At 39.5% G+C, this 22,809-nt stretch overlaps 1 protein-coding gene across 2 annotated transcripts in view; it reads left to right on the top strand.

Annotated features, from left to right (window-relative positions):
• LOC136044614 (N-acetylated-alpha-linked acidic dipeptidase 2-like) overlaps positions 1-21,200 on the top strand; it is a 30,278-nt gene extending 9,078 nt beyond the window's left edge. For both annotated transcript variants that reach the window (XM_065729979.1, XM_065729978.1), the window contains 12 exons: positions 79-177; positions 2,211-2,296; positions 2,908-3,027; positions 3,459-3,541; positions 7,017-7,080; positions 9,747-9,814; positions 13,468-13,559; positions 14,313-14,403; positions 15,036-15,300; positions 18,011-18,092; positions 19,131-19,223; positions 20,630-21,200. In XM_065729979.1, the coding sequence (XP_065586051.1) occupies positions 79-177; positions 2,211-2,296; positions 2,908-3,027; positions 3,459-3,541; positions 7,017-7,080; positions 9,747-9,814; positions 13,468-13,559; positions 14,313-14,403; positions 15,036-15,300; positions 18,011-18,092; positions 19,131-19,223; positions 20,630-20,819 (1,333 nt within the window). In that variant the 3' untranslated portion in view covers positions 20,820-21,200. The remainder of the gene's footprint in view (positions 1-78; positions 178-2,210; positions 2,297-2,907; positions 3,028-3,458; positions 3,542-7,016; positions 7,081-9,746; positions 9,815-13,467; positions 13,560-14,312; positions 14,404-15,035; positions 15,301-18,010; positions 18,093-19,130; positions 19,224-20,629) is intronic.
• Positions 21,201-22,809: the final 1,609 nt, after the last annotated feature.

Genomic DNA, 22,809 nt, shown 5'->3' on the forward strand with positions numbered 1-22,809 from the left:
TAGGTGCAGCAGCTATTAAAGGAATTTCTGTTTTTAGTCCACTGCTCAACTGTGTTTCTCTTGGTTTTCACTTAACAGAGCAATGGGAGGACCTGCAGCTCCAGACAGCAGCTGGAAGGGAGCTCTCAATGTGTCTTATAACATAGGGCCAGGATTTGCAGGCAACTTTTCAACAAGGTTTGTTTATAAAAACTGCAAAAATGTCCTTAAGAAAAAGTCTGTGAAACAAATGTTCAAATAGAAACATACAATCATGGAATGGTTTTGGATGAAGGGGACCTTAAAGTAAAATCTAGTTCCAACCACCCTGCCATGGATAATTTAATGTTATTCTTAGTGGACAACACTCAATGATAAATATTAAAATTTGAAGGTAAAGGGACAAAACTACAGTTTTGCTCAGTGTTCTCCAATGTAAATGGATAGACAGATGCAAAAAGTATATATCCAATCTATTACTTTTTCTTTCATGTTTCTAATGACCAAGGGGAAAGTAGTTAAGCCAATTTATGTAAGTCCAAAAGGGAAGCACTACTAATTCAGTAGTCCTCTTCTAGATAGGTTTCCATTGTCCACTGGAAGCCTTCCAGTGTTTCTTTGAACTTAAGAATGTGGAAATGCTCTGTGAGTCCATCAGCTGTTTCCCAATGCTGGTAGTTCCCATGGTTAAAAGTCCATAAAAATAACAGGATATAAAAACCTGTAGCACATATGTCCTACAATCTGGGAGAGATTGGACTTGGAATTGTTGATTTTGCAATAGTATTTTGCTCTTTACCTTCTTTCATCTATAATGGAAAAATAAAACTGGTCAGGTCTCTAACACTAAGAATCACTTTCAAGCACATCAAGCCCCGTAACAATTGTTGGATGGCAAAGATTTGACTGTCTGTTAGGGACTGTCATAGCATTCCTGATATCTGATAATTTATAAACTGCATTAAAAAAAGCTAAAGATAGTTTTCATATAGGAATACATCACACAAAAATAGTTCCAGCTTACATGAAATTTTATTCTATGTGGACTGGTTGGTAGCAATGAGCAGTGTGTAAAACTGATGTACCATTATCACTGTTCCAAATCCTGCAGAACAAGATATTATTTTGACACTATATAATTTTGTACAGGCTTAGTCTATTCTTTTTTGCTCTGTTTTAATACCATCTGAAAATGAATAAAGTAGGAAAAAAAAAGAAAGCATAATCAAGGTGCAGTTTTGAACATCTTTAAGAGTAATAAAATGAATGGTTAAGAAAGAACTACCATGATTCATTGTGAAGATATATACAAAGGAAATATTTTTTACTTTTTTACATCTACCCACTTGATAGGGGCACAGTTTTTTTAAATAGAGACTAATCCTGCATATACTTTTCTATCAGAGTAATTCTAAGTCTGAACACTTTTGAGTTGAGGTAGACAGACACTTGCACATGGAAAATGTGCAAGCATATGCATGTTCAGGACACAGGTGTCAGTTATTTTCTTGGCAATAATCCAGTAGCTGTCTTGAGAAGTGGGTCTCAATTTTGACAGCTATGCAGATTTGCTGTTGAAAAGATGTGAAACTCTTGGGGTTTGGCCAGACCCAAAATTAATGTTGTTTCGTTCTTTGTGTATACTATAGGTTAAAAAGAGCTGAATATTACGTTATTTTTACTTCTTCTAATACCTGAATTTCCTTCATTTAATAAAATTTCATGAAAGTTTTCTTTAATGCATTTTTTTTGGTTTGACAAATCTTGATTACTTTGATCTGCTGTCCTAAACAGAGATTTCAATATATTTGTGTTTAACTGTTTATAATGACTCTCTCCAGATCCTATCACAATTCACATAGGTTTGCTGCAAAATCACAGAGTATTCTTTATAAAAATATTTATATCTGCAGTTACTGTTTTGGTAAAAATTCAGATACATTTTTAGTTACTGCATAGACTCTTCAGTTTCCTCCTCTAATATATGTTTGACCAATTGTTACCCACTAAATAATACCCATAAATAAAAAAACAAATTCTGTAAATATTTGCAACCTTAGGGGCTAACCTGTGTAGGCCTCTTTCTGTCAGCAGATCAACCTGAAATAAGAAATGGGACACTGATGCAGCGCAGTGGATTAGAAAAGTGCTGAACACACAAAGCAAAACAGAAACATAAACTTTCCTGTTTACATGCAGTGATGATTATGACACACTACTTTTCATTTCAGAAAAGTCAGAATGCACGTTCATACAAACAATGAAGTTGCACGAATTTACAATGTCATTGGTGTCATCAGAGGAGCTGTGGAACCAGGTGAGCTTAAGGTGCCTGAGGATTTTAATTCCTTCTTTATTTGGTATTTGGTGAAATTGTCCTTGAGTTATAAGGAAAAGTTACTTTCTAAGATAGCCAGATAATACTGGAGTCTGAGAAATCCTTAATAGCCTGTCCCATCCCTCCACTACACTGTTTTTAATAGACATTCTCAAGAATATAATCGAATTATAATGCTAGAATGATATTGTAATTCTTTATATGCCTGTCCTTTTACCATGGGAATCTCCATCCAGAACACTTGCTCCTCAAGGGCTGCAGTCAGTCTGCTCATCCCCTAGCTTGTGTCTGTGCTTGAAATTGACCCGAACAAGATGCAGGACCTTGCACTTGGCCTTGTTGAATGTCATGATGTTTGCATGGGTCCACTTCTCCAACCTGACCTGATCCCTCTGGATGGCATCCCTCCCCTCCAGTGTTTCAACCACATCATGCACCTTGGTGTCATTGGCAAAGTTGGTGAAGGTGCACTAAATCCCACTGTCCATGCTACTGACAAATTTGTTGAATAATATTGGTGGAATTAATGGGAATGCAGATAACCTACATGCATTTTTAAGTCATGTTTGATATTGTGTGCTTGTTTGCAGACAGATACATTATTTTAGGAGGTCATAGAGACTCCTGGGTATTTGGTGGTATTGATCCAAGTACGGGTGCAGCTGTTCTTCAAGAGGTTGTTCGAAGTTTTGGTAAAATGAAGATGGAAGGTAACTTTCTTATTATGGACTTAACATGATGGATATGGAAAAGAACAGCTTTGAGAGACTGTGATGAGTACTCCCAGTAGCAGTTGTTTTGATTTAAACTTCACCTTTACAGAAAGTTGGTTATATTTTTCATTATGAAACATACAAATTCACTGAAGAGATGCATCTGCTCCATTGCATCTTACTTGGCTTAATTTATTCCCTTGTCTCTTGTCAGTGTAATGCTACAATTTTAGTTGTATGGAATGATAATTTTATATTAAGAGGAAATGTCTTTGCAGTAATATGTTTCTCTGAAGAACTCAGATTTTTTTTTAACTGTTATATCAATTAAGTCTACTTTTTAAAAAAGTGATTCAATTAACTGTGCTGACCTTTCACTAGACTTTCTAAGATGAGCTGAATTTTCAAGTTTAATTATGTGACTTCAGGTTGGAGACCTAAGCGAACTATCATTTTTGCTAGTTGGGATGCAGAAGAGTTTGGATTGCTGGGCTCCACAGAATGGGCTGAGGTAAATAACAAATATTGCGAAGAAAGCAGAAGTTGGAAAGGGAAGCACAGAACCCAGTGGATGGCTATTCCTAGGATGTAATTAGTAACTTTGAAGTGAAATTGGAGCACAATGGATTTCTTTTCAGGTGCTTCAATTTTCCCATATATTTATACAAATTACCTGTTTAATTTCTCATAGCAACCCTTCTAAAATTTATATTTAAAACTTCCCTGATTTTTTTTTCTTCCTCACCTTTGCATTATTGGGCATGTTCAGTTCCTAGCCCTACGAGTGGATTAGTCCAGCCCTGCTGAGAAATGTATCTTATCAGAGTTGTCATTGCTTTGTTGGTTAAATCCAAGTAAGAAATAGATCAGATGAAAAATTGTCTGATGAAACATGTTTAGACTGAACTGTGTCAGCTTATTAGCACTGAATCATTTAACAGAACTTTTTGCTGTTAAAATTTTAATTGCGAGGCTTTATTTATAGAACTTGGATTGTACTTTCAAAATCTTTAAAGGAAAACATTTAAATATTTTTGCTCAATGTATTTATCAGTAGAACACAAAATTGCATAACAAAACCAGAAATGTGCTTCCCGACACCAAACGGCATCGTTCTTCTGTTAACAAAGCTGATATTTCTCTGTTCTTGGATTTGCACTGACATTTAGTCCCATGAAATATTGTTTTGCTTCTAGCTGCAATAGACACGCTGCACCTTATTGTTGCTTTGTGGGATATTACACAAAGAAAACATAACATCAGTTATCTTTAACATTATTTATTGAGTGATTGGAACGAGTTGGTAATAAAACTTCACCTGTCCTGAATTCCACTGGTAACAAAGGTGTACTATATATTAATCTTTTATTTATGATTTCTTTCTCTATTTATCTGGGCACGTTTAGATGCTATCAAGAGAAAAAAAAAGAGCAGTGTTTTAAGAATGAGGTGTATGAAAGCATGGTACTTAAAAGATCTCTCTCTCTTGAGCAAGTAATGAATAGATTAGTTCTTTGTATGCTTGTTCTCATATTATTACTGCTGCTCTGCAATGTTTTTGGCTTAATAATTTAATAGTTAGTAATCTATCATCTACTATTTCGTGCCATGACAGCTGTACCAGCTTTCAAGCCTCTAAGCACCACTCATATCTGAACCTCTATGTTTTCCATTATTGTTTTCCTGCTTTGTCTCAGTGGTGTGCATTCCTACTCTTTGACACCAAAATTTGATTTTATTTCCTCTGGAAACATTCCTCACAGCTTACATTCCTGCAGCTGCCAGATCTGTCATCTACTAAATCTTGGGGAAGATTATCCCATTATATTTACTGTCTTCTCTGTAACAAAGACTCTACAACTGTGGGAACATCTTTTTGTTACATAAACAAATCTTGAAGGAATTTATGCTGCGTTTTCACACATGCATGGCTGCATGTATGCACATACAAATGCATACAGTCCTTCATATTCTCCTGCAGAATCTTCTGTAGTGTTTGTTTTAAATACACTGAGTGTGTTAGGGAGTTCTTATCAAGCTGATTCGTAGTTTGCATGATTTAAAAATAATTAGTTGGTTGTAAATTGAATGAATCAGTGTCAATTACTAACCTAATTAGAATATCTATTACAAAGCCATGATTTAGTAACACATCACATCCTGATTAGAATATCAATTCCAAAAATAATTACCAGTTTGCAAAAAAATTAAGCACGTGTATGTAAATATTAAGCGTGAAAGCGATGCTTAGTTGACTCAAAACAGCTTTGATTCATTGTTTTTAGAAGATAGTGAGTTTAGAAATAACAGCAGTATCCATTTAATCATTGTTAAAATTCAGTTAAATACTAGAATGTGATCTCAATAGCTAAACTGGTGAGGCCTCATTTAAAATGGTGTGTCCAGGCCTGGGCTCCTCAGTTCAAAAAACACAGGGATCTCCTAGGAGTCCAGAAGAGGTCCACAAAGATGAAAAAGGGCTTGGAGCATCTCTTGTATGCTCACCACTTGGAGGAAGTGCTGAGTAACCTGGGTCTGTTCATCCTGAGGAAAAGAAGACTGAGGGGGGATCTGATTAATGTTTATAAATACCTGAAGAGAGATGGGAGGCAAATGGATGAAGCCAGGCTCTTGGTAGTGTGCAGTGATAGGACAAGGAGCAATGGCCCAAAACTGGAACATAAGAAGTTCCATATGAACATATGAAAGAAATTCTTTATGGTAAGGGTGGTGGAGCACAGGAACAGGTTATCCAGAGATGTTGTGGAGTCTCCTTCTATGGAAATATTCAAGACCTGTCTGGGCACCTACCTGTGCAACCTATTGTAGGGAACCTGCTTTAGAAGAGGGTTGGAGTCAGTGATCTCTTGAGGTCCCAACCCCTGCAACCCCTGCACTGCTGTGATTCTGTGAATTCTGGATCACCTCCCAGTCACGTTTTATACATTCAGAAAGCACCTGACTTTTTACTTGATAAAGCGCTGTAGTTTTTAAGCACTGTGAGTGCAAAATTAAAATACATATATGACTTTAATTTGCCCTATTACAATGCTGTTCAGTAATCACAGAATCACAGTATGTTATAATTTGGAGGGGGGACCTCTGAAGGCAGTCATGTCCAACCTCTTTTGAGATCCTCCCATCAAGTATTTATGGGCATTAATGAGATCCCCCTGAGCCTCCTCTTCTCCAGGCTGAGAAGTCCCAGATCTCTCTGCCTCTCTTTATAGGAGAGGTGCTCCAAGCCCTTCATCATCTTGTTGGCCCTTTATTGGGCTCTCTCCACAATGTCCATAACCCTCTTGTAATGGGGGACCAAGAACTGGACAGGGAACTCCAGGTGTGGGCTGACTTGCACTAAATAGAGGAAGGATCACCTCTCTTGACCTGCTGGCAATACGTTGCCTAATGCAGACAAGAGCACCATCAACCTTCTTAGCAGCAAGTACACTCTGCTGTCTCATGTTCAGTGGGCTCTCAGGCCAATTTCTGCAGAGCTGCTTTCCAGCTGGGTGCTTCCAGCATGTGCCAGTGCCTGGGGCTGTCCCTCCCCAGGTGCAGGACTCTACACTCTCATTGACCTCCATGAGCTTCCTGTCAGTCCCTGTCCAACCTGTCCAGGTCCTTCTGGAAGGCTGCACGGCCCTCTGGTGAGTCAGCCATTCCCTGCAGTTTCATATCTTCTGCATTCATTTTCCTGTCCCATCTTGCTCCTATGTGATGCAGCAGGCATCACCCACTTCTTGTGGGTGACTTCCAGAACAAATTGAGTCCCAGAAGCAAGAGTGAATTTTCTTTGCCCAGGTCACTGACCCATCCTCATACACCACAATAATTAGGAAAGAACATTTTGCTATTTATCCTGACTTGTTTTTTGAAGGTAATGTGGTTAAAACAAAACAAAACAAAACAAAAGTAGTATGCTTAATTTGTTCTTGAGTAAATGTCACTAAATGAAAATAATAATTATACTTTTACAACCCCAGGAAAATGCCAGAGTCCTCCAGGAACGGGCAGTAGCGTACATCAACACAGATTCTTCTATAGAAGGTATGTCTTACTTTTAAACTCACTTTACAGATGTCAGTTTAGTACTTCACTGTGTATTATTAATTGCATCCAGAGCTAGCAAACATCAGTAATGTAATATTCAGTGTAATTGTAACAAACACAGAATGAAGCGGAGAGAGAGGATGATTTCAATTCTCGTGTTGCTTTTTTGTTGCACATAGTGCCATCGATGAGCTGCAGTCCACATATCTGGATGCCAGAAGGCCTCCTATATCTTCAGTGCTCTGTGAAAATAACCTGACCAGTACTAATTTTAAAATCTTTCCTAATTGCTTTATCAGTTATTATACAATTACAGTTTTGATGTACGACAGACTGTACATGCAGCTCAGCTCCAGCTCCATTTACAGTGGATGATAGTACCTTGGGACACTATACCTTTTACAGTCTCAAGACAATTAGTGCCAAAACCTTGGGCTTACATTTCATAGGGATGGGAAATCATTTTGTTGCTTTGGGATGGTGTGCACACTTTCAGTGCTGTGAGTAGGGAGACCGTGCAGAGAGTTCCTTGCAGATTATACCAGGGTTGTCATAGAAAAATAAGCTCTCTATTATTTAATTTACTGTGTCCTTCAGATTCTCAGAAGAATCTGGCATACAGGGATGCAGCTGAGAAACTAGATGAGGAAAGTTGGAGCAAGCACAGTGACTTAAATCAGAATAGCAAGAACAATATCCGTAAATTACTCTGAGCTTTATTGCAGAAGGCCTTCACTTGCTGTTTTCTGTGCTGAAATCATCACAGAATCATAGAACTGCTTAAGGACTCTTAAAGGCCATCTGGTCCAGCCCCCCTGCAGTGAGCAGGGACACCTACAGCTCGATCAGGAGCTCAGAGCCCTATCAGCCTGACCTTGAGTGTCTCCAGGGGCAGGGCATCCACCACCTCTCTGGGCAAACCTGTGCCAGTGCCTGACCACCCTTGTAAAAAACTTCTACCTAATACCTAGTTTAAATCGACCCTTCTTTTGTTTGAAACCATTTCCCTCTGTCCCGTTACCACAGATGCTGCTGCAGAGTCTTGTCCCCTTCCTTCTTGCAGACCCCTTTAGATACTGAAAGCCACTCTCAGGTCTCCTCAGAGCCTTCTCTTCTCCATGCTGAACAGCCCCAGCTCTCTCAGCCTGTTGTCGCAGGGGAGAGGTTTCATCAGTAGAGTACTGTGAAGCTGTTTAGCACTGTATTCTCAGTTCTTTAGGGCATTGCTTTTCCCATGTTAAACCCAACCATTTTGAGCTTACTCTGTGTGAATAAGATAGATATCAATAGGCACATTTAAAAACTCTTTTTCCTCCTGTCAGCTGAAAATTCTGTCTGCCACAAAAGGATTGGAAGGAAAGAAAAGCCAAACCCAGTTTCTGAATGTTCTGTTGGAGGTTGGGTGTGAGGACAGTAGAGCTGTTCCTTCAATTATACAGCATACACGCTGTGGAAAAAGTGGAGCAGAATTTCACACAGATCTCATGGATGAAATAATAGCTTTACAACTGCTTTGTATTCTCAGCATGGATTGTAACACATTTATTTTTTTCACCTGATTTGCAGCCAACATGCTGCTGCATTAACTGCTTTCTTCCAAATCTTCATTACTCAGGCATGTCTCTTGCTTTATGCAGTAAAGAAAGTGTGAAAGTAAAACCAGTGGGAAAGATGTAATAAGGCAAAAAAGCAGTATCATCAGTGGACTGTTTTAAGTATCTCAGGCATCTTTCACTTTCCTCTGAGCATCCCCTGTACAGCCAAAACATCCATACTCTGGGAATTAATTGTTTTTATCACCATGTATTCTCTACACTGCTTCTTGTGCCATGTTTTGAACAGCACATTCTTTCTATTCACTGGCCTTGAGACTTTAGAATCCATAAAAGGAATAGCAAATCATCCTTTTGAGTATTTTTGTGTCTGTAGTTCCCAGTTCCCAAATACAGACTCTTGTTGGAAACATTACTAATGTAATCAAGTAATTTTAACATTATCTAGACATTTTTACATCACTGATGGGTTTTCTGTAATTATTAGTCCAACATTCACTCTTGGGAGCATGGAGTGGATGACTCCAGGTCTAAAGCAATGACAGCACCTAATAACAGTGTTTTCTGATGTTTTGTTATGTCAAAACATTCTCACCCTCTTGTTGTCCACATCTGAGTAGAGAAGTGTTAGGTTTTTTGCCCAGCTGCTGTTGGATGGCTGCAGAAAAGATGGCTTTGCAGTCTTGCCTCCCTCAGTAGTGGCAACAGTTTGTTTGCAGTGGGGCTCTTGCTGCTGTGGCAAGCAGCTTCCCTATGAGGTACTTACCCACTGCCTTCTGTTTAATGTAAGCTTTGGGGAGCATGTGACAAGGGCTAATGAGTGACGAGTAGCAAATGAAAGATAGTTGGGCATATTCTAGAACTATGTGGAAGCTCCAATACATTGCTTTGCATGTTCTATAACCAGTGCATTATTGTGTAGGAACAAGAACTTACAAAATGTGATCAAATAAACAGTCTGTTTCTGTATATATTGTGAGGCGAGATCTAAATTCTTTGCCTTGGAGTCAAGGAGTTTATCTAAGAAAGGACTGCAAGGCTTAATCTGTTAGGAAGATAATGCCAGTGGCATGTGGGGGGAAGATTTCTATGTCTGTGCTTCATTTTCAGGCAACTACACATTAAGAGTTGACTGCACCCCTCTTCTCTACAAACTGATATATAATCTAACAAAAGAGGTACTGAATCAGAGTGTTTATTCTTGATTTTCTGAGAATGTGCAAGTTTACTGAATAAAATGGGACTATTTAGTAATTAATTAAATGTTATTGATTTATTGATTAATTTTTGGTCATTAATTAAATATTAATTAATATTGCTTTTGTCTTATAGAGATGCTGAAAGAATCTTGATTCTACTAAAATCAGTGGCAAAACATCCCCTCAGTGGTACACAGTCCTGGCTCACAGTTCCTTAGCATTCTTAGCAAGGCTGAAATGTATCACTGACATAAGTGGAATATTATTTGCAATATATAGTGAAATAATTGTATGTAGAGATAAATAAATACATACGTATACATGTATATATCAGTATATATATATATATAAAACTCGGAATATAGATAAGTGTATAAATAAATAAATTCAAGATAACATTTGAGTAAGATCAGTTATTGTAAGCATGCAAGGAAATAGACTGCATTTTACATTGAACTGCAATCTATTAAAATCTAAAATCTATTTCTTTTCACGTTGGCTAGATAGCAGCTTCTCTCAGATCCCCTTGAGTCAGGTCCATGTCTTCACTGAACCCCTGAAATACTATAATAAATATCAGAGGACTGCATGGGCTTTGTACTGGGCCAGATGTATGGATTTTCTTTACTACAAGTTGTCAGATCATGGCTCCTTTGCTTTTTCTAACTTTCAGTATGAATTATCACAAGGCTGAAAGACTGTGATCCACTAAGGCACGATACTTCATTGGTCATATAAGTTGTTGACTAGCTGTGGCACCAGCATGTGCCATTGTTATTATCCTCAGCTCTGGCTTCATCTCTGCTAATCAAAGATGTCTCTGTCTGACTTCAAGAGTGTAGGCTCCCTTTAAAGATTATGGGTGGAACCACTGAACCCATATGGTTGCCCACTCTTATGCCTATTAACTCTCAAAAATCTTTTTCCCATGATATTAAGGGAACCAAGGTGATGTGGTTCGAAGTAGAAATCTCCACTGAAACATCACATGATAGGATGACTCCAGCTATGAGTATCCATTCCCACAGGATGCATTCATTCTGAATTATTTTTAAAGGCAGTACTTTTGGCACTGGAAATTACAGTGTGCAGCTGGGGTGGTTTACCTACACTTTTCCCTTATTTTTATTTTACTGTCTACATGTAACTTCCTCATCAACTGTTTTTATCTTACTCTTTCTTCAGGCATTAGCTGTCACATTTTGCAGTCTGAGGAGCAGTCTGTTTCACCTTTAAGAAGTTCTGTGTCCCTGGTGTTGCAGGAACCTGGTCCAAATGATATATATTCTATTTGCAACAACCCATTTACCCATAGACCTGCTTCTTGTGTTTTCTAAATGAACTAAAAGGATGCTTTAGGCTAAAAATGTTATCTCATTCTTTAATCTAAAGTCATCTATTCATCTATTGCTGGTTTAAGATAGGAAATATCCATTTAAGTGCCATTGGAAGTGTTCAAGATGAGCTTTTTTTGAAAGTTTTCTTGTTCAGTGTTATTTAGAATTAACAGTGGAAAAATAATATTAACAGCAGAATATCTGACAGCAATTCCATGCTGTTTCCTTGCTCAACAGCTCCTAAAAGAACATTATATTTGTTCATATTCTTCATAGTGTCATTTGTTAGGGATCGTGGTTATGATGCCAGTGGAAGTCTTGACTATGGCTTGAGCTCCTAGAAGCCACTGCTGGAACATCTTAGATTTTTTTTCTTATTTGTTTCTTATTGACAAAATAGACAGCTATTTTTTCTGTTTCACAGTTCAGAGCTCAGCAACAGTATTCTTATTTTCTGCTGTTCTCTGCTTTCTGAACACAATCAAACAACACATTCTGCAGGTATCTTCTATCATATTTTCTCTCTCCAAAGAATCTCATCTACAATCCATTTTCTCTATATAATCACTTCTTTTTTTTCACTGTTTCACACCACATTTTTCTAGAGAACAGTTTTTCCTGTCTTTTCTTACTGTTCAAACTGTGTCTGCCTCCCATCAGTTTGGAAAATAAAATCATGGTTCAGTTTTTATAGTGCTTCAATTCTGTAATTTCCATTTCCAAACCATCTCTAATTACCAGTGTTGATGTGTCCCAAGTGGCCTCCAATGATCATATATCTCTGGTTGAGAAGCCTTTCTTTCACACTCCCTGGACATTCCCTTTAAGATGATTAATGGAGTTTTCTGGGATTTACCCAAGGAAAAAGTTGTTTTGATGGACTATGGAAGTGAAGTCAGGGATACCAAGGGCAATCTGTTCAAAGATAAGTTCTACCTAGGCCACCATTTCTGGTGGTATAGAAGCATACGTATGGGTGACTGGCAGACACTGCAGAACTGTGATATATCTTTCCCTTAGCTCACTGATTCTAACATCACACAATAAAATTTATATAAAGGTTCGAACGTGCTTATTCTCCTGGGATCTAATCCCAGATTTAAATCTAAGTTAAATAGTATGTTTTACAAGGTTCTTAGCTTTGTATAAAAATGCTGGCCAATGGTTTTGATATGACCAGAGCTGTTGTTAGAACAACATCCCTGACAGAGCATGAAGTACTTTACTTGCTTGTGTCAAGAGTTCAGCTTGCTCCTATTATGCCATTTCCAATTTAGCCTTAGAACTTTGCTGAAATGCCCTGAAAATGACAGCAGTCAAATGATTGCTTCACAAAGTTGTTATTTTTTCTGCTAACTGTTGCCATAATTTTAGAGGTCAGAACTCCTAGGATTTTCAATTTGTAGTCTTTCTGTTTTTCAGTGCTGTATTAAGACTCAACAATATTATGCATCTAACCATGCACATTTATGCTTTGCATTAAAAAAAAAAAGAAAAAGAAAAAGAAAAATCCCAATCTTGCACACATCATAACAAATTTTACAGTTGAAGGACAATGATAACTTTTGCCATAGCTGTCACAGAGAGGTAGGCATAGCTGGAGACTAGGACTGGAGTTCTGGGTTGTGTGTAATTCTGCCATAGTTCTTCTAGCAGCTTTGGACAAACAGTTTCCTAGCTTCATAATTCTCCATCACAGATACAGAACTATCTTTTTATTCATTTATTTATTCAGAGCAGGAGTGTCTTGCATCACTCTAATCTTGGCTCCAGTCTTGACTGTGTTACACTGATATTACCCTTTCTTCTAACATAGTTCCTTTGTAAGCTTCCTGTAAGGAAAACCAGGCAAATTTCAAGCTCAGCCTCTTAAGAGAGCATCATTGTTTTGTGGAACAAAATTGTGATGCCTTAGGGCTGTCTTCTCCCTTTGCCAGCTGAGAGGTGAACAGCTGGGGCAGCTCCACAGTGCTGTCACATGCAGTTGGATATGGGCATACACAGAGCTATAACAAGTTGGCAAAAAGTCCTAGAAACCCAAATATGCTTCTGATTTCTTCCAAAAGCAGATGGGCTTTACCTTGTGTCTTTCAGCTTTTATCTTGCTCTACCCTCTGCCTGTGATTGTCTCCAGCTGCCCATGAGATGCTATTTTGTTGTATATGGCAGTAGGTTGGGTATAAGTGCCTCCTTGCATGCAGCTGTGCTGTTGGTTAAGAATGATGTAGAGGTCTCCTTTGATACTGATTTGAGTTAGAGATACTTCCAACGAGATAATGATCTATTCCTCTCCAGATTTCAAGCCCTGATGAGGGTTATGAGAATAAATCTCTTTATGACAGTTGGCTTGAGAAAGACCCTGCACCTGAAAATAACAGTTATCCCAGGTAAGTAATTCCTCTGTTTTCACTTTCCCGATATTTTCATTGTATCATAGCATGGTTTCTCCCCAGAATTCTTCAGGATATGCTGTTGATGACAGCACTGCAAAAATCTTTCTGTACTTGAAGTCTCTAACAGTATCTAAAATAAAATAAAATGCTACGACCTTTTTTTCTATTATTATGACTACACACATTCAAAAACCCCTAGAAGACAATGTCTTTCCTACTATTATTTTGCTTTTCCTCTGCCTTTCCACACCTACCCAGCAGATGGCAATATTTACTTGTAAGTAACAAATGCTAATCTGTCTTCTACTGTGGAAATTACTTGCCAGCCCTTGTACCGTAGAATATGCTAAGTATGTAAGCACATCTGTCTCTACATATATTGCCTCCCAATTCCTTTTGATTTGGGAATAGACTTCTAATATTTTAAGATTGCGGAGGCTTATCTGATGCAAATCTGTAGTTCTTGTGCATGCTATGTTCATTTTTTTCCTAATGTGGTCACAGTCGGGGTTGCTACCTTTAAAAGATTCTCCTAGTAATACTGGATACTGGATTAGTGTGCTGGAATAAAATCAGTTAGGGTAATTAAGCTTGCTGCTCATCCACTCTCTGATCCAGCGAGCATCCCTGGTGTGCCCTTCAGAAGCCTTGACCTCCATTTCTATGAAAATCTGCATTTTGCATAAATTACCACCATTTTATAAAGTAAGTATTGCCTCTCTTACGTGTCCTGTTTTCTACACACAGAATAAACAAACTGGGATCAGGCAGTGATTTTGAAGCTTACTTCCAGAGACTGGGAATTGCGTCTGGCAGAGTGCGCTACACCAAGAATAGGGTGAGCCAACAGATTGCTCTGAGGGGTTTGATAGTGCTGAAAAGTCATCTTTTAAAAGCATTTATTCATAGTTAATAAAAAAAAAAAGCTTCAGTGAATTCTTGGCTCATTTTTGACTCATCAGTACCATTTTAAAATTTAACAAGAAACCTAATGGCATGGAGAATAAAATGTTACTGTAATGTGTACATTTTATAGGCTATCAAGTTCTCAAGAGTATATTTATAGAATCTGATTAGGAGGGTGGATTTCATTCCACCATACTATTAGTAGTCCCCTTTATATATACATCCCCCTTGAGTTTGTTCAGGAAACTATGCAATATTCAGAGGGGCCACAGCTGAGGATTTCTGTGATCCCAAACTTCAGACTCATTTCTGAATCAGTGAAGGCCATGTGTGTACAAGGGAACTGAAGGCAGGTCTGTGCAGGTGGGCAGAAGGAAACCTGGTCCCTTATTCTTGTGTGACAGTCTGGGGTTTGGGTTGATTTATTTTCTGAAGATAAATAAAAGGGAATGGTAGTTGTGCTTTTTAAGAAGTAGCTTTTTTGATTTGGAAGCTGTGCACAATATCATGCCAGCAATACAATCTTAACTTCAGTCACTGACAAATTTAACTTCTCTTTTTCAGAAAACAGACAAATTCAGCAATTATCCTGTTTATCACACTGTGTATGAGACCTTTGAGTTAGTGGATAAATTTTATGACCCCACCTTCAAGAAGCAGCTAGCAATCACCAAGCTGCGAGGCAAACTGGTTTACAAACTTGCAGATTCCCAGGTCATTCCATTTGATTGTAGAGACTATGGGGAGGCCTTAAAAGGATACAGTGATAGAATTTATCAACTGGCCAAGAAACACAAAGAACAGCTGAAAACATACACAGTGTCATTTGGTGAGTAATAGCCAAAGCAGAATTTGTTGAGTGGGTCAATTGGAGTTATGCAGAGACATGATATATCAGTTCTCTCTCAGAAACTGAATTCCTTTTCTCTTTCTCATCTGCTATCAAGTTAAATCCCCTGACAAAGATCTTTCTGAACCTAACTGGGATTAACTCATTATTGTTTAGAAACATGGGAGTTATAATGTTCGTTGAAATTATTATGTGTGTTATCACAGTACTGACGAGCAGCCATGAACCACAACCAGAACAAAGAGATAGTATCGACCTGGTTCTCATGCATGACCAGATTATTTTCTCTTCCTTGAAAAAGAATGCAGATTAAACATTCGTGGCAGCTGCCTAAAATTTGAGAGACACGGGTCAGAGGCTCAGTGTGACCTTGGGAAACCTGCTTCCCATCTGTATCACTGCCTGGATACCACTTAGAGGCAATAGAACCCTTTAATTTCTGTGTAAACGCATTTACTGAGCACGTGAGCACACTGTAATGAGGCACATAAAATAGAACGGGGCAGGCAGGGTGCTGTGGGTCACAAGCTCAGATAGTTTCCACGGTCATTCTCTTTTCTATCCCTCTCACTTCTTTCTTTCTCCTTGCCTTGTGTTTCTGTACCAGAGAGGATTTTTAGTCATTCCTAACCCATTTGGTATCTGATGGACCCATCGGATAGAAGATATAAATTAGCTTTAATGCACTACTCTTTTAGGCTGTCTGTGTGAAGAATTCAAAACAAATCCCCACTTGGGGGAAACCTAAAAAAGACATTTAAAACTTCCTGTAGTGGGCTAAGTGGAAAACTCTTGACCATTTTGAAGCAATGTTTTTTGCCACAAGGCCACAGAGGAGGCCCTTTGTGGTGGGTTGCAGTGGGCTGAGAGTTTACATAACAGTAAGATTTATTTCAAGGAGAACCATAGTATTTTGTATGAGGACACATCAAGGCAGGACTTTTCCAGGACTTTCCACTATTGGAACACGTCCCAAAATTTCTATTAAATCTTTTATTTTCATTGTTTGTGTTTCCTCCTCATTTCACATTAGAACTTACCCAAAATAACTTCCAAATGATGCATATACTTTTGTTGGCCAGGCTCCAGTAGCAATTTTGGGGGCTTATTTTTCACTATCACTAAACTGTCTCCTCAAGAATTTCACAGATGAGGCACTTTGACCATTTACGAGGAATGTTTTCCAGCCCTTCACTGTTTTTTTCATTGATTTCATGTCTCTCCTCTGATGCCTGATAAGTTTTAAAATATATCTTAAATAAAACTATGATTCTCATTTTATGTTTATTCAATTGCACCAGAGTGCATTACAATAAACATGTAGTTTTGACAAAATCGAAATTCATTTCACTCAACATTTCTATAGAGTTGCTTATTGACATCCTCCAATGTCAGAAAGCTGTTAATTAAAGCTGAATAAATCACATAATTGTCCTTCAGAACAGTTGATGAAGTTGTTTTGAATTTGCCTTTCTGTTACTATTTCAGCTGTTCTGCAACAATGAGTGCTGGAAGCCTTTTCTTCATGAAATATTTACTTGTAATAATGAGCTATTGAGAAATAAGGTCTTCAGGGAAAAAAAACCCATAAAGTGATAATATTTCTTAAAATAACCAAAACTGGCAGCACGGAATAGCTCAGGAACATGAGCACAAATTCTCTTATATATTTTCAGTTGACCTTTCCTTTTTCTCTTAAATCCCCTCCTACTGCTTCTGAAATACAATCTGTTGCCTCGATACAGCCATGATGTCAGCAGGACAGAGCTCTGTCCTCTGGCATGCTGATAACTATTGCCCCAGGGAAGCACAGCTATGGAGAAGTGTGAATCCTCCCCAGCAATGTGACTCTGCACCACAGTCCATTAAACGGGTTGCAAGGGCAAAACTTGTGCTTCTAGTAGTGTAAACTAAAGAGAAATGTTAATGCAATAAGTGTGAGCTGGTGATGAATAAATAAATCTACTGGAAGTAGAAACTGCAGGACAGGTTTTAATAGGAGCCTTTGCACTTTCTAAAGTAGTGTGATGAGTTTTTGAGCATAGAAGGACTGGAGTTGCTCACAGAGGGGGCTGAATTTCAGTGCTGACCTCATCCATGTTCCTTTATAAAGAGAGGATGCATTGGATTATCTAAAGATTCCTGAAACCTGTAGGCAAAACATGCACATTGTGAAACTTCCTTCTTTGTAATGAGTTTTGGCAAGGCCATTTCTGCTCTCAGCACCTGCCTTGCTCTACAAAAACCAGCTGCAGAAATTGATTCTTTTCCCCAGGTCTGTATCAAACAGCTCCTTCCACAGGGAAATCATTGCTGCTGATATTGTTGTCAGCAGGAGGTCTGCTGCTTCTGTGGCTCAGCTGTGGCATGGGGCTTGGATGGGCTGCCAGGCACAGAGATGGAGAAAGCAACTGAACGTGCAGCATGATGCATGCAGTCAGGCATAGCAGGCAGAGTCCAGGGTGGCAGCACGGTAGGTGGCACACGGGGCTGTGGATGAGGTCTTTGTTCCTGTTGGTAGTGCAGCTCTTCCTGCCTGCACTAGGGAAAGTCATCGATTCTGGGAGAGACAAGAAAACTCGTGCAAGCTGAGCAGACAAACAAATGTAGTTGTGCTCCCCCTGGGCAACTGAAAGGTATTGAGCTCTGCAGATCCTCTGAAGTTGTTTAAAAGTCCTTTCTGTTCCAGATCCTCTTTTTTCTGCCGTGGGGAACTTCTCAGAGGCTGCTGCTGAATTTCACAGGAGGCTTGAGCAAGTGGACAGGAAGGAGTAAGTCTGAAAACATAAGGTCACATGTATCTCCATTTTAGTAACATCTCACCTGTGGTTCTTCCTTTCTTTGTCCCGGGGTATTCCTGAAGCCCTCCATCAGACTTTATTTGGAGAAAGTTAAAAATGCAGACCAGCTGAACTTTTTGTCAGTTTTGGATTTGCTCCCAGTGCAGCCTGAATTTCTTTCTCTCCTTGGGGTGATATTGCTCAGTTTTTAGCTACCTTAAAGATATAATTACTTGTCCTCATTCCCTTTATATTTCATAGAGTTAAAATTAGTATTTTGAAGGGGGAGATAATCACATCTGCTTTGGGTATTGAGGGCACGGACTGCACAGGGAGTCTGTCTGATTAGTATGGACCGGAGCCCTTGAACTCTGAGACAAGCAGTATCTGCCAAGATTAATTCTGCTTTCAGTGATGAATAGTATCAGCTGTAGAGCTTATAAATATCAGCTTGTCATTACAATTATTGTAATAAATGGAAAAGCAGATTGCATTGTTAGCTAAAGTTGGACTGAGCTCTGTGTTTAGACACCTATGCTTGAATGGTGTAGGTGACACAAATGTTTATCCTTTTAGCACACCTCAAGGAGATAAGAGTGATGCTTGAAAACCTGAGCTGCTTGAAAACCTAGGAGACAGCCCTATGGCCTTAAGTTGCACCATAAGGGATTCAGGTTGGATATTAGGACAAATTTATTCTCAGAAAGAGTGGTGAGGCACTGGCAGAAGCTGCCCAGGGAGGTGGTGGAGTAACCATCCCTGGAGGTGTTCAAGAACTGTGGAGATGTGGCACTGAGGGATGTGGTCAGAGGACATGGAAGGGGTGGGCTGACAATTGGACTAGATGATCTTAGAGGTCTTTTCCAACCTTAATGATTCTGTGGGGCTCCCATACCCTTTGGGTGCAATGGGTGGAGGTCACTATTTACAAAACTTTGTCTTCTATCCAAAGAAGAAGAGCAGTATTTGAATGAAAAGGAGTTATGTTTCTTCACCATGTGAAATGTGCTTCATTTCCATTCTCTGCAGCCCAGTTGCAGTGCGGATCGTGAACGATCAGCTGATGTTTGTAGAAAGAGCTTTCATTGATCCTCTTGGCTTACCAGGAAGGAAGTTTTACAGGTGAGGCAACAAGTTTCTTATCCTGTCCAAGTTCCTTAACTGTCTAAGTTAAATCCCCTAACTCTTAATTAAGTTTCTTATCTGTCTAGACTGATTCTGGAGATGAACCCCATCCTAATGAGTCTAACTTCTGTGTAGGCTGTATGTAGGCATTATAGCTCAGCAGATACCTTTTTAGGTATAATTCAGAGAGTAGCAGGCTTTGTTGTAAGGAGAACTCCTTGTCTGCACCACCCTAATTCATTTTCCCAGTTCTGCCACTCTATTTCTATAAGCCAGGATACTCTGAGGTTTTCAGATAGATAAAGGCCCATGAGCTATTCTCTGGAGTCCTGTCCATCCCACCTTTGGTTGCTTGCCATTGTCTTTAATCCTTAATTTGTTCCTATTGAAGTTCTCTCTCTACAAGCCTGTGGGTCTGGAGGAAGGCAGTGGTCAATTCACCAGCATACCCCATCTAGGAGTCCAGTGGATTTATTAGTTCCTCTTGCCAGAAGCTAGCTTCCAGTGTCGGGTACTCATCTGCCTCGCTTTGCTCACAATATCTGCCTTTTCCCAATGGCTGGATACGTCTGATGGCTGGATGCAGCTGACTCACTGGCTGAAGGCATTCACTCCAAGCCAGAAGTCCCTCATGCAGGTGGAACTGAGAATTGTACTTCCATCCTCCGACGATAAACGGTTGCTCATGCTTTTGTGAAGTGTTTGTTTCCTGCAGTTCTCCCTGTGAACATAGCTTTAGTGTTTATTTCGAGTTGGGGGGCATCCTTCACATACTACGAATGCACTTTATTACCTTTTATGAACAAAATAAATTTAACTGCAACTATTCAGTATAAAAAATAAGTAAATGTAAGCTGTGATTTTATCCACTTCAGTTCCAGTATAATCACTGTTCCTCTAAAGAATCCATGCCTTTCTTAACAGTTTCCCATAGGTTTTCACATTCCTTTCTCAGATCTTGCAATTATCAATCATTTATTTTTATAATGACTAATTATTTTTTGAGACTTCTTTATGTTTTTCTCCTCAGTCGTACACCCATTTTTTATTTTATTCCTTGCTCTGTACTGTCACGTTAGTTCAACAGATTCGTTGAGCTCTCATTTACAAAAGTTCCTAACGTGGCTTCATTCCTAATAAGGCAAATGCAGGGAGTTTTCCCAAGGAGAGGGCTCCCTGTGCTAAATCTGTTCTCTTTCCTATAGAGTTTGTCCTATGGGCTTGTTTATTCTATCCTTCTAAAGACAGATCCAGCTAGATTTCCTGTCTATTTAGTATATTCTAGTCTTGTAATTCTTAGCTGCTTTTTTAGCACATATGTTTTACAGTTTCCCCAAATGAATATACATAGTGCTCATGATTTTTTCACTTGGTATACCTGCGCTTTTTTTCTTTCCCCACAGGCATGTCATCTTTGCTCCAAGCAGCCACAACAAGTATGCTGGAGAGTCCTTCCCGGGTATCTATGATGCCATGTTTGATATTGAAAGCAAAACTGATCCTCACAGAGCCTGGGAAGAAGTTAAGAGGCAGATTTCCATTGCGGCCTTCACTGTGCAGGCAGCTGCAGAGACACTGAAAGAGGTAGCTTAGGATGGTGGCTTCACAAACTCAGTCACATAGCTGAGGTCACTGTAGTCAGGATACTGCCTGCTGTGTCTGAGCTCCCAACCTCACGACTGTGTGCAGCTGCAGGGGAAGGGTGAGCAGGAGCTCTGTGTATCAAAGGACTCCTGAGTGAGACATTACCACTTCTCGGATAGTGGCAAAAGTGTAACTTGAAGAACAGCCCTGTCTGGAAGCAGAGCTAAGGCATGCAGGTGGGGGAGGTGGAAGAATCAGTTCCCCATCAGAGCCCCCCATCTCCTGAATGTACAGCCTGGTTATTGGCACATTGCAGATCTTGTACATAGCAGTGATCAACAGCACATTTTTTGCCAAAAACAAATGACACGGTCCTCAGCTCATACATTTTTGTTTACTTTTTCTAACAAGTTTATTGTGTAATTCACCCTGGGCACCGTTGTATTTTAGCATCCATTCTTCAGGACTGGTGAGTGCTCATTGTAGAATTATGTATCATGGGTTCGAAGGGACCTCAAAAATCATCTCGTTCAGCCTCCTGCCACGGGGCTTACTGACTTGCTTTCTATTCCTGAAAAAGGAATAACTGGTGGTCCCTCTGATTGATTGCTGAAAGGGCTGCTAGACTTTTTAAACAATCAGAGCTGCTCTAATGCAGAAATTTAAAAGCAGTTTCTGTGAGGTTTACACAGAGGCCTGTGAACAGTGAGGGTCCATCATTGAGACAGTGGCTGTGTACCTCCATCCTGGAGTCGTGCTTTGGAAAATGGAGATTGTGGGTTAACTGAGAACTGATCTCCCTGCTCCCAGTGATGATTTTGCCAGTCCCAAATCAATGGCAGCTTTTGCTCTTTTGTTTTGTTTTGTTTTTTCCTGGAAGAGCTCTTTCACAGTGGTATCTCCTTCTAGTTGAAGGGGGTGGAGGACAGCAATGCCATAATTGGTGGAGGGCTTGAGTGTATGGAATAATTCTGTCTTCTAATAAGACCTGAGATAGTTTCCCATCAGGTGCTGCGTATAAAACCCTTAGAGTTGGAAGGGACCTTTGAAACTCATCTACTCCAACTCCCCTGCAATGAACAGGGACATTTAGATCAGGCTGCCCAGGGCCTGATCCAGCCTCACCCTGAAAGTCTCCAAGGATGGGGTATCAGCCACATCTGTGGGCAACCTGTTCCAGTGCCTCACCACCCTCACTGTAAAATACTTCTTCCTTATATATAACCTAAATCTACTGTCTTTAATCTGAAAGCCATTTCCTCTTGTTCTATGACCACAAACCCTGCTGAAGTCTCTCTCCTTTCCTGTAGCTCCCCTTTAGATACTGAAAGGCTGAATTGTGTGAAACTGTTGAATGAAGGAATTGTACAAAACCATTTAATTTGTTAAAAAAAAAAAAGGATTCTCATTTCATTTGCCTCTAAATGTACTTCTTATCCACTTTACCACTAACACAATGGCTACAGTGTTATTAAATCACATTCCCGTTTGTGAGGAAGCTGATAATAACCAGTTTTTTTCTCTTGTATAAAGTATGATGCAGCTTTTCTCATAACCATAAATTGCTGCAGGTTTGGGGAATGAAATGCTTTCCATTTTATGGCAAGCAGAACAGATGTGGTAAAACAGAACTGGAAACAGGGCAGTGGATACAACACTTACAGGGCTCCAGCAAGACTTGTTCTCAACCCAAATGCCTTGAATCAGACAAGGGAGCCAGAAATTACAGCAGTTCAGTCCCTCAGGAAGTTGTTCTCAGGGGAATAAGCTACCATGTAGAATGGTGACTGCTCCATAACCACTCTGGTCACTGTTCCCTTTCCCTGGGTCACTCCTCCTCCCTCATAGCTTAATGTTACCTGCAGTAACTGAATGTTCCCCAAGGAGGGGTTTGGATGCTTGGATGGTGGAAGAAAAGCCACTGGCATCTCCTTCTTCTGAACAGCTGCTGCTGGTAGCTGCCTAGGACCTGTCAGGATATGGCAAACAAAGAGCATCC

The sequence above is a fragment of the Cyrtonyx montezumae genome, unplaced genomic scaffold (assembly GCF_038088225.1).
Source record: "Cyrtonyx montezumae isolate F1298 unplaced genomic scaffold, pur_monq_1.0 scaffold_12, whole genome shotgun sequence".
In the NCBI taxonomy this organism is placed as follows: domain Eukaryota; kingdom Metazoa; phylum Chordata; class Aves; order Galliformes; family Odontophoridae; genus Cyrtonyx; species Cyrtonyx montezumae.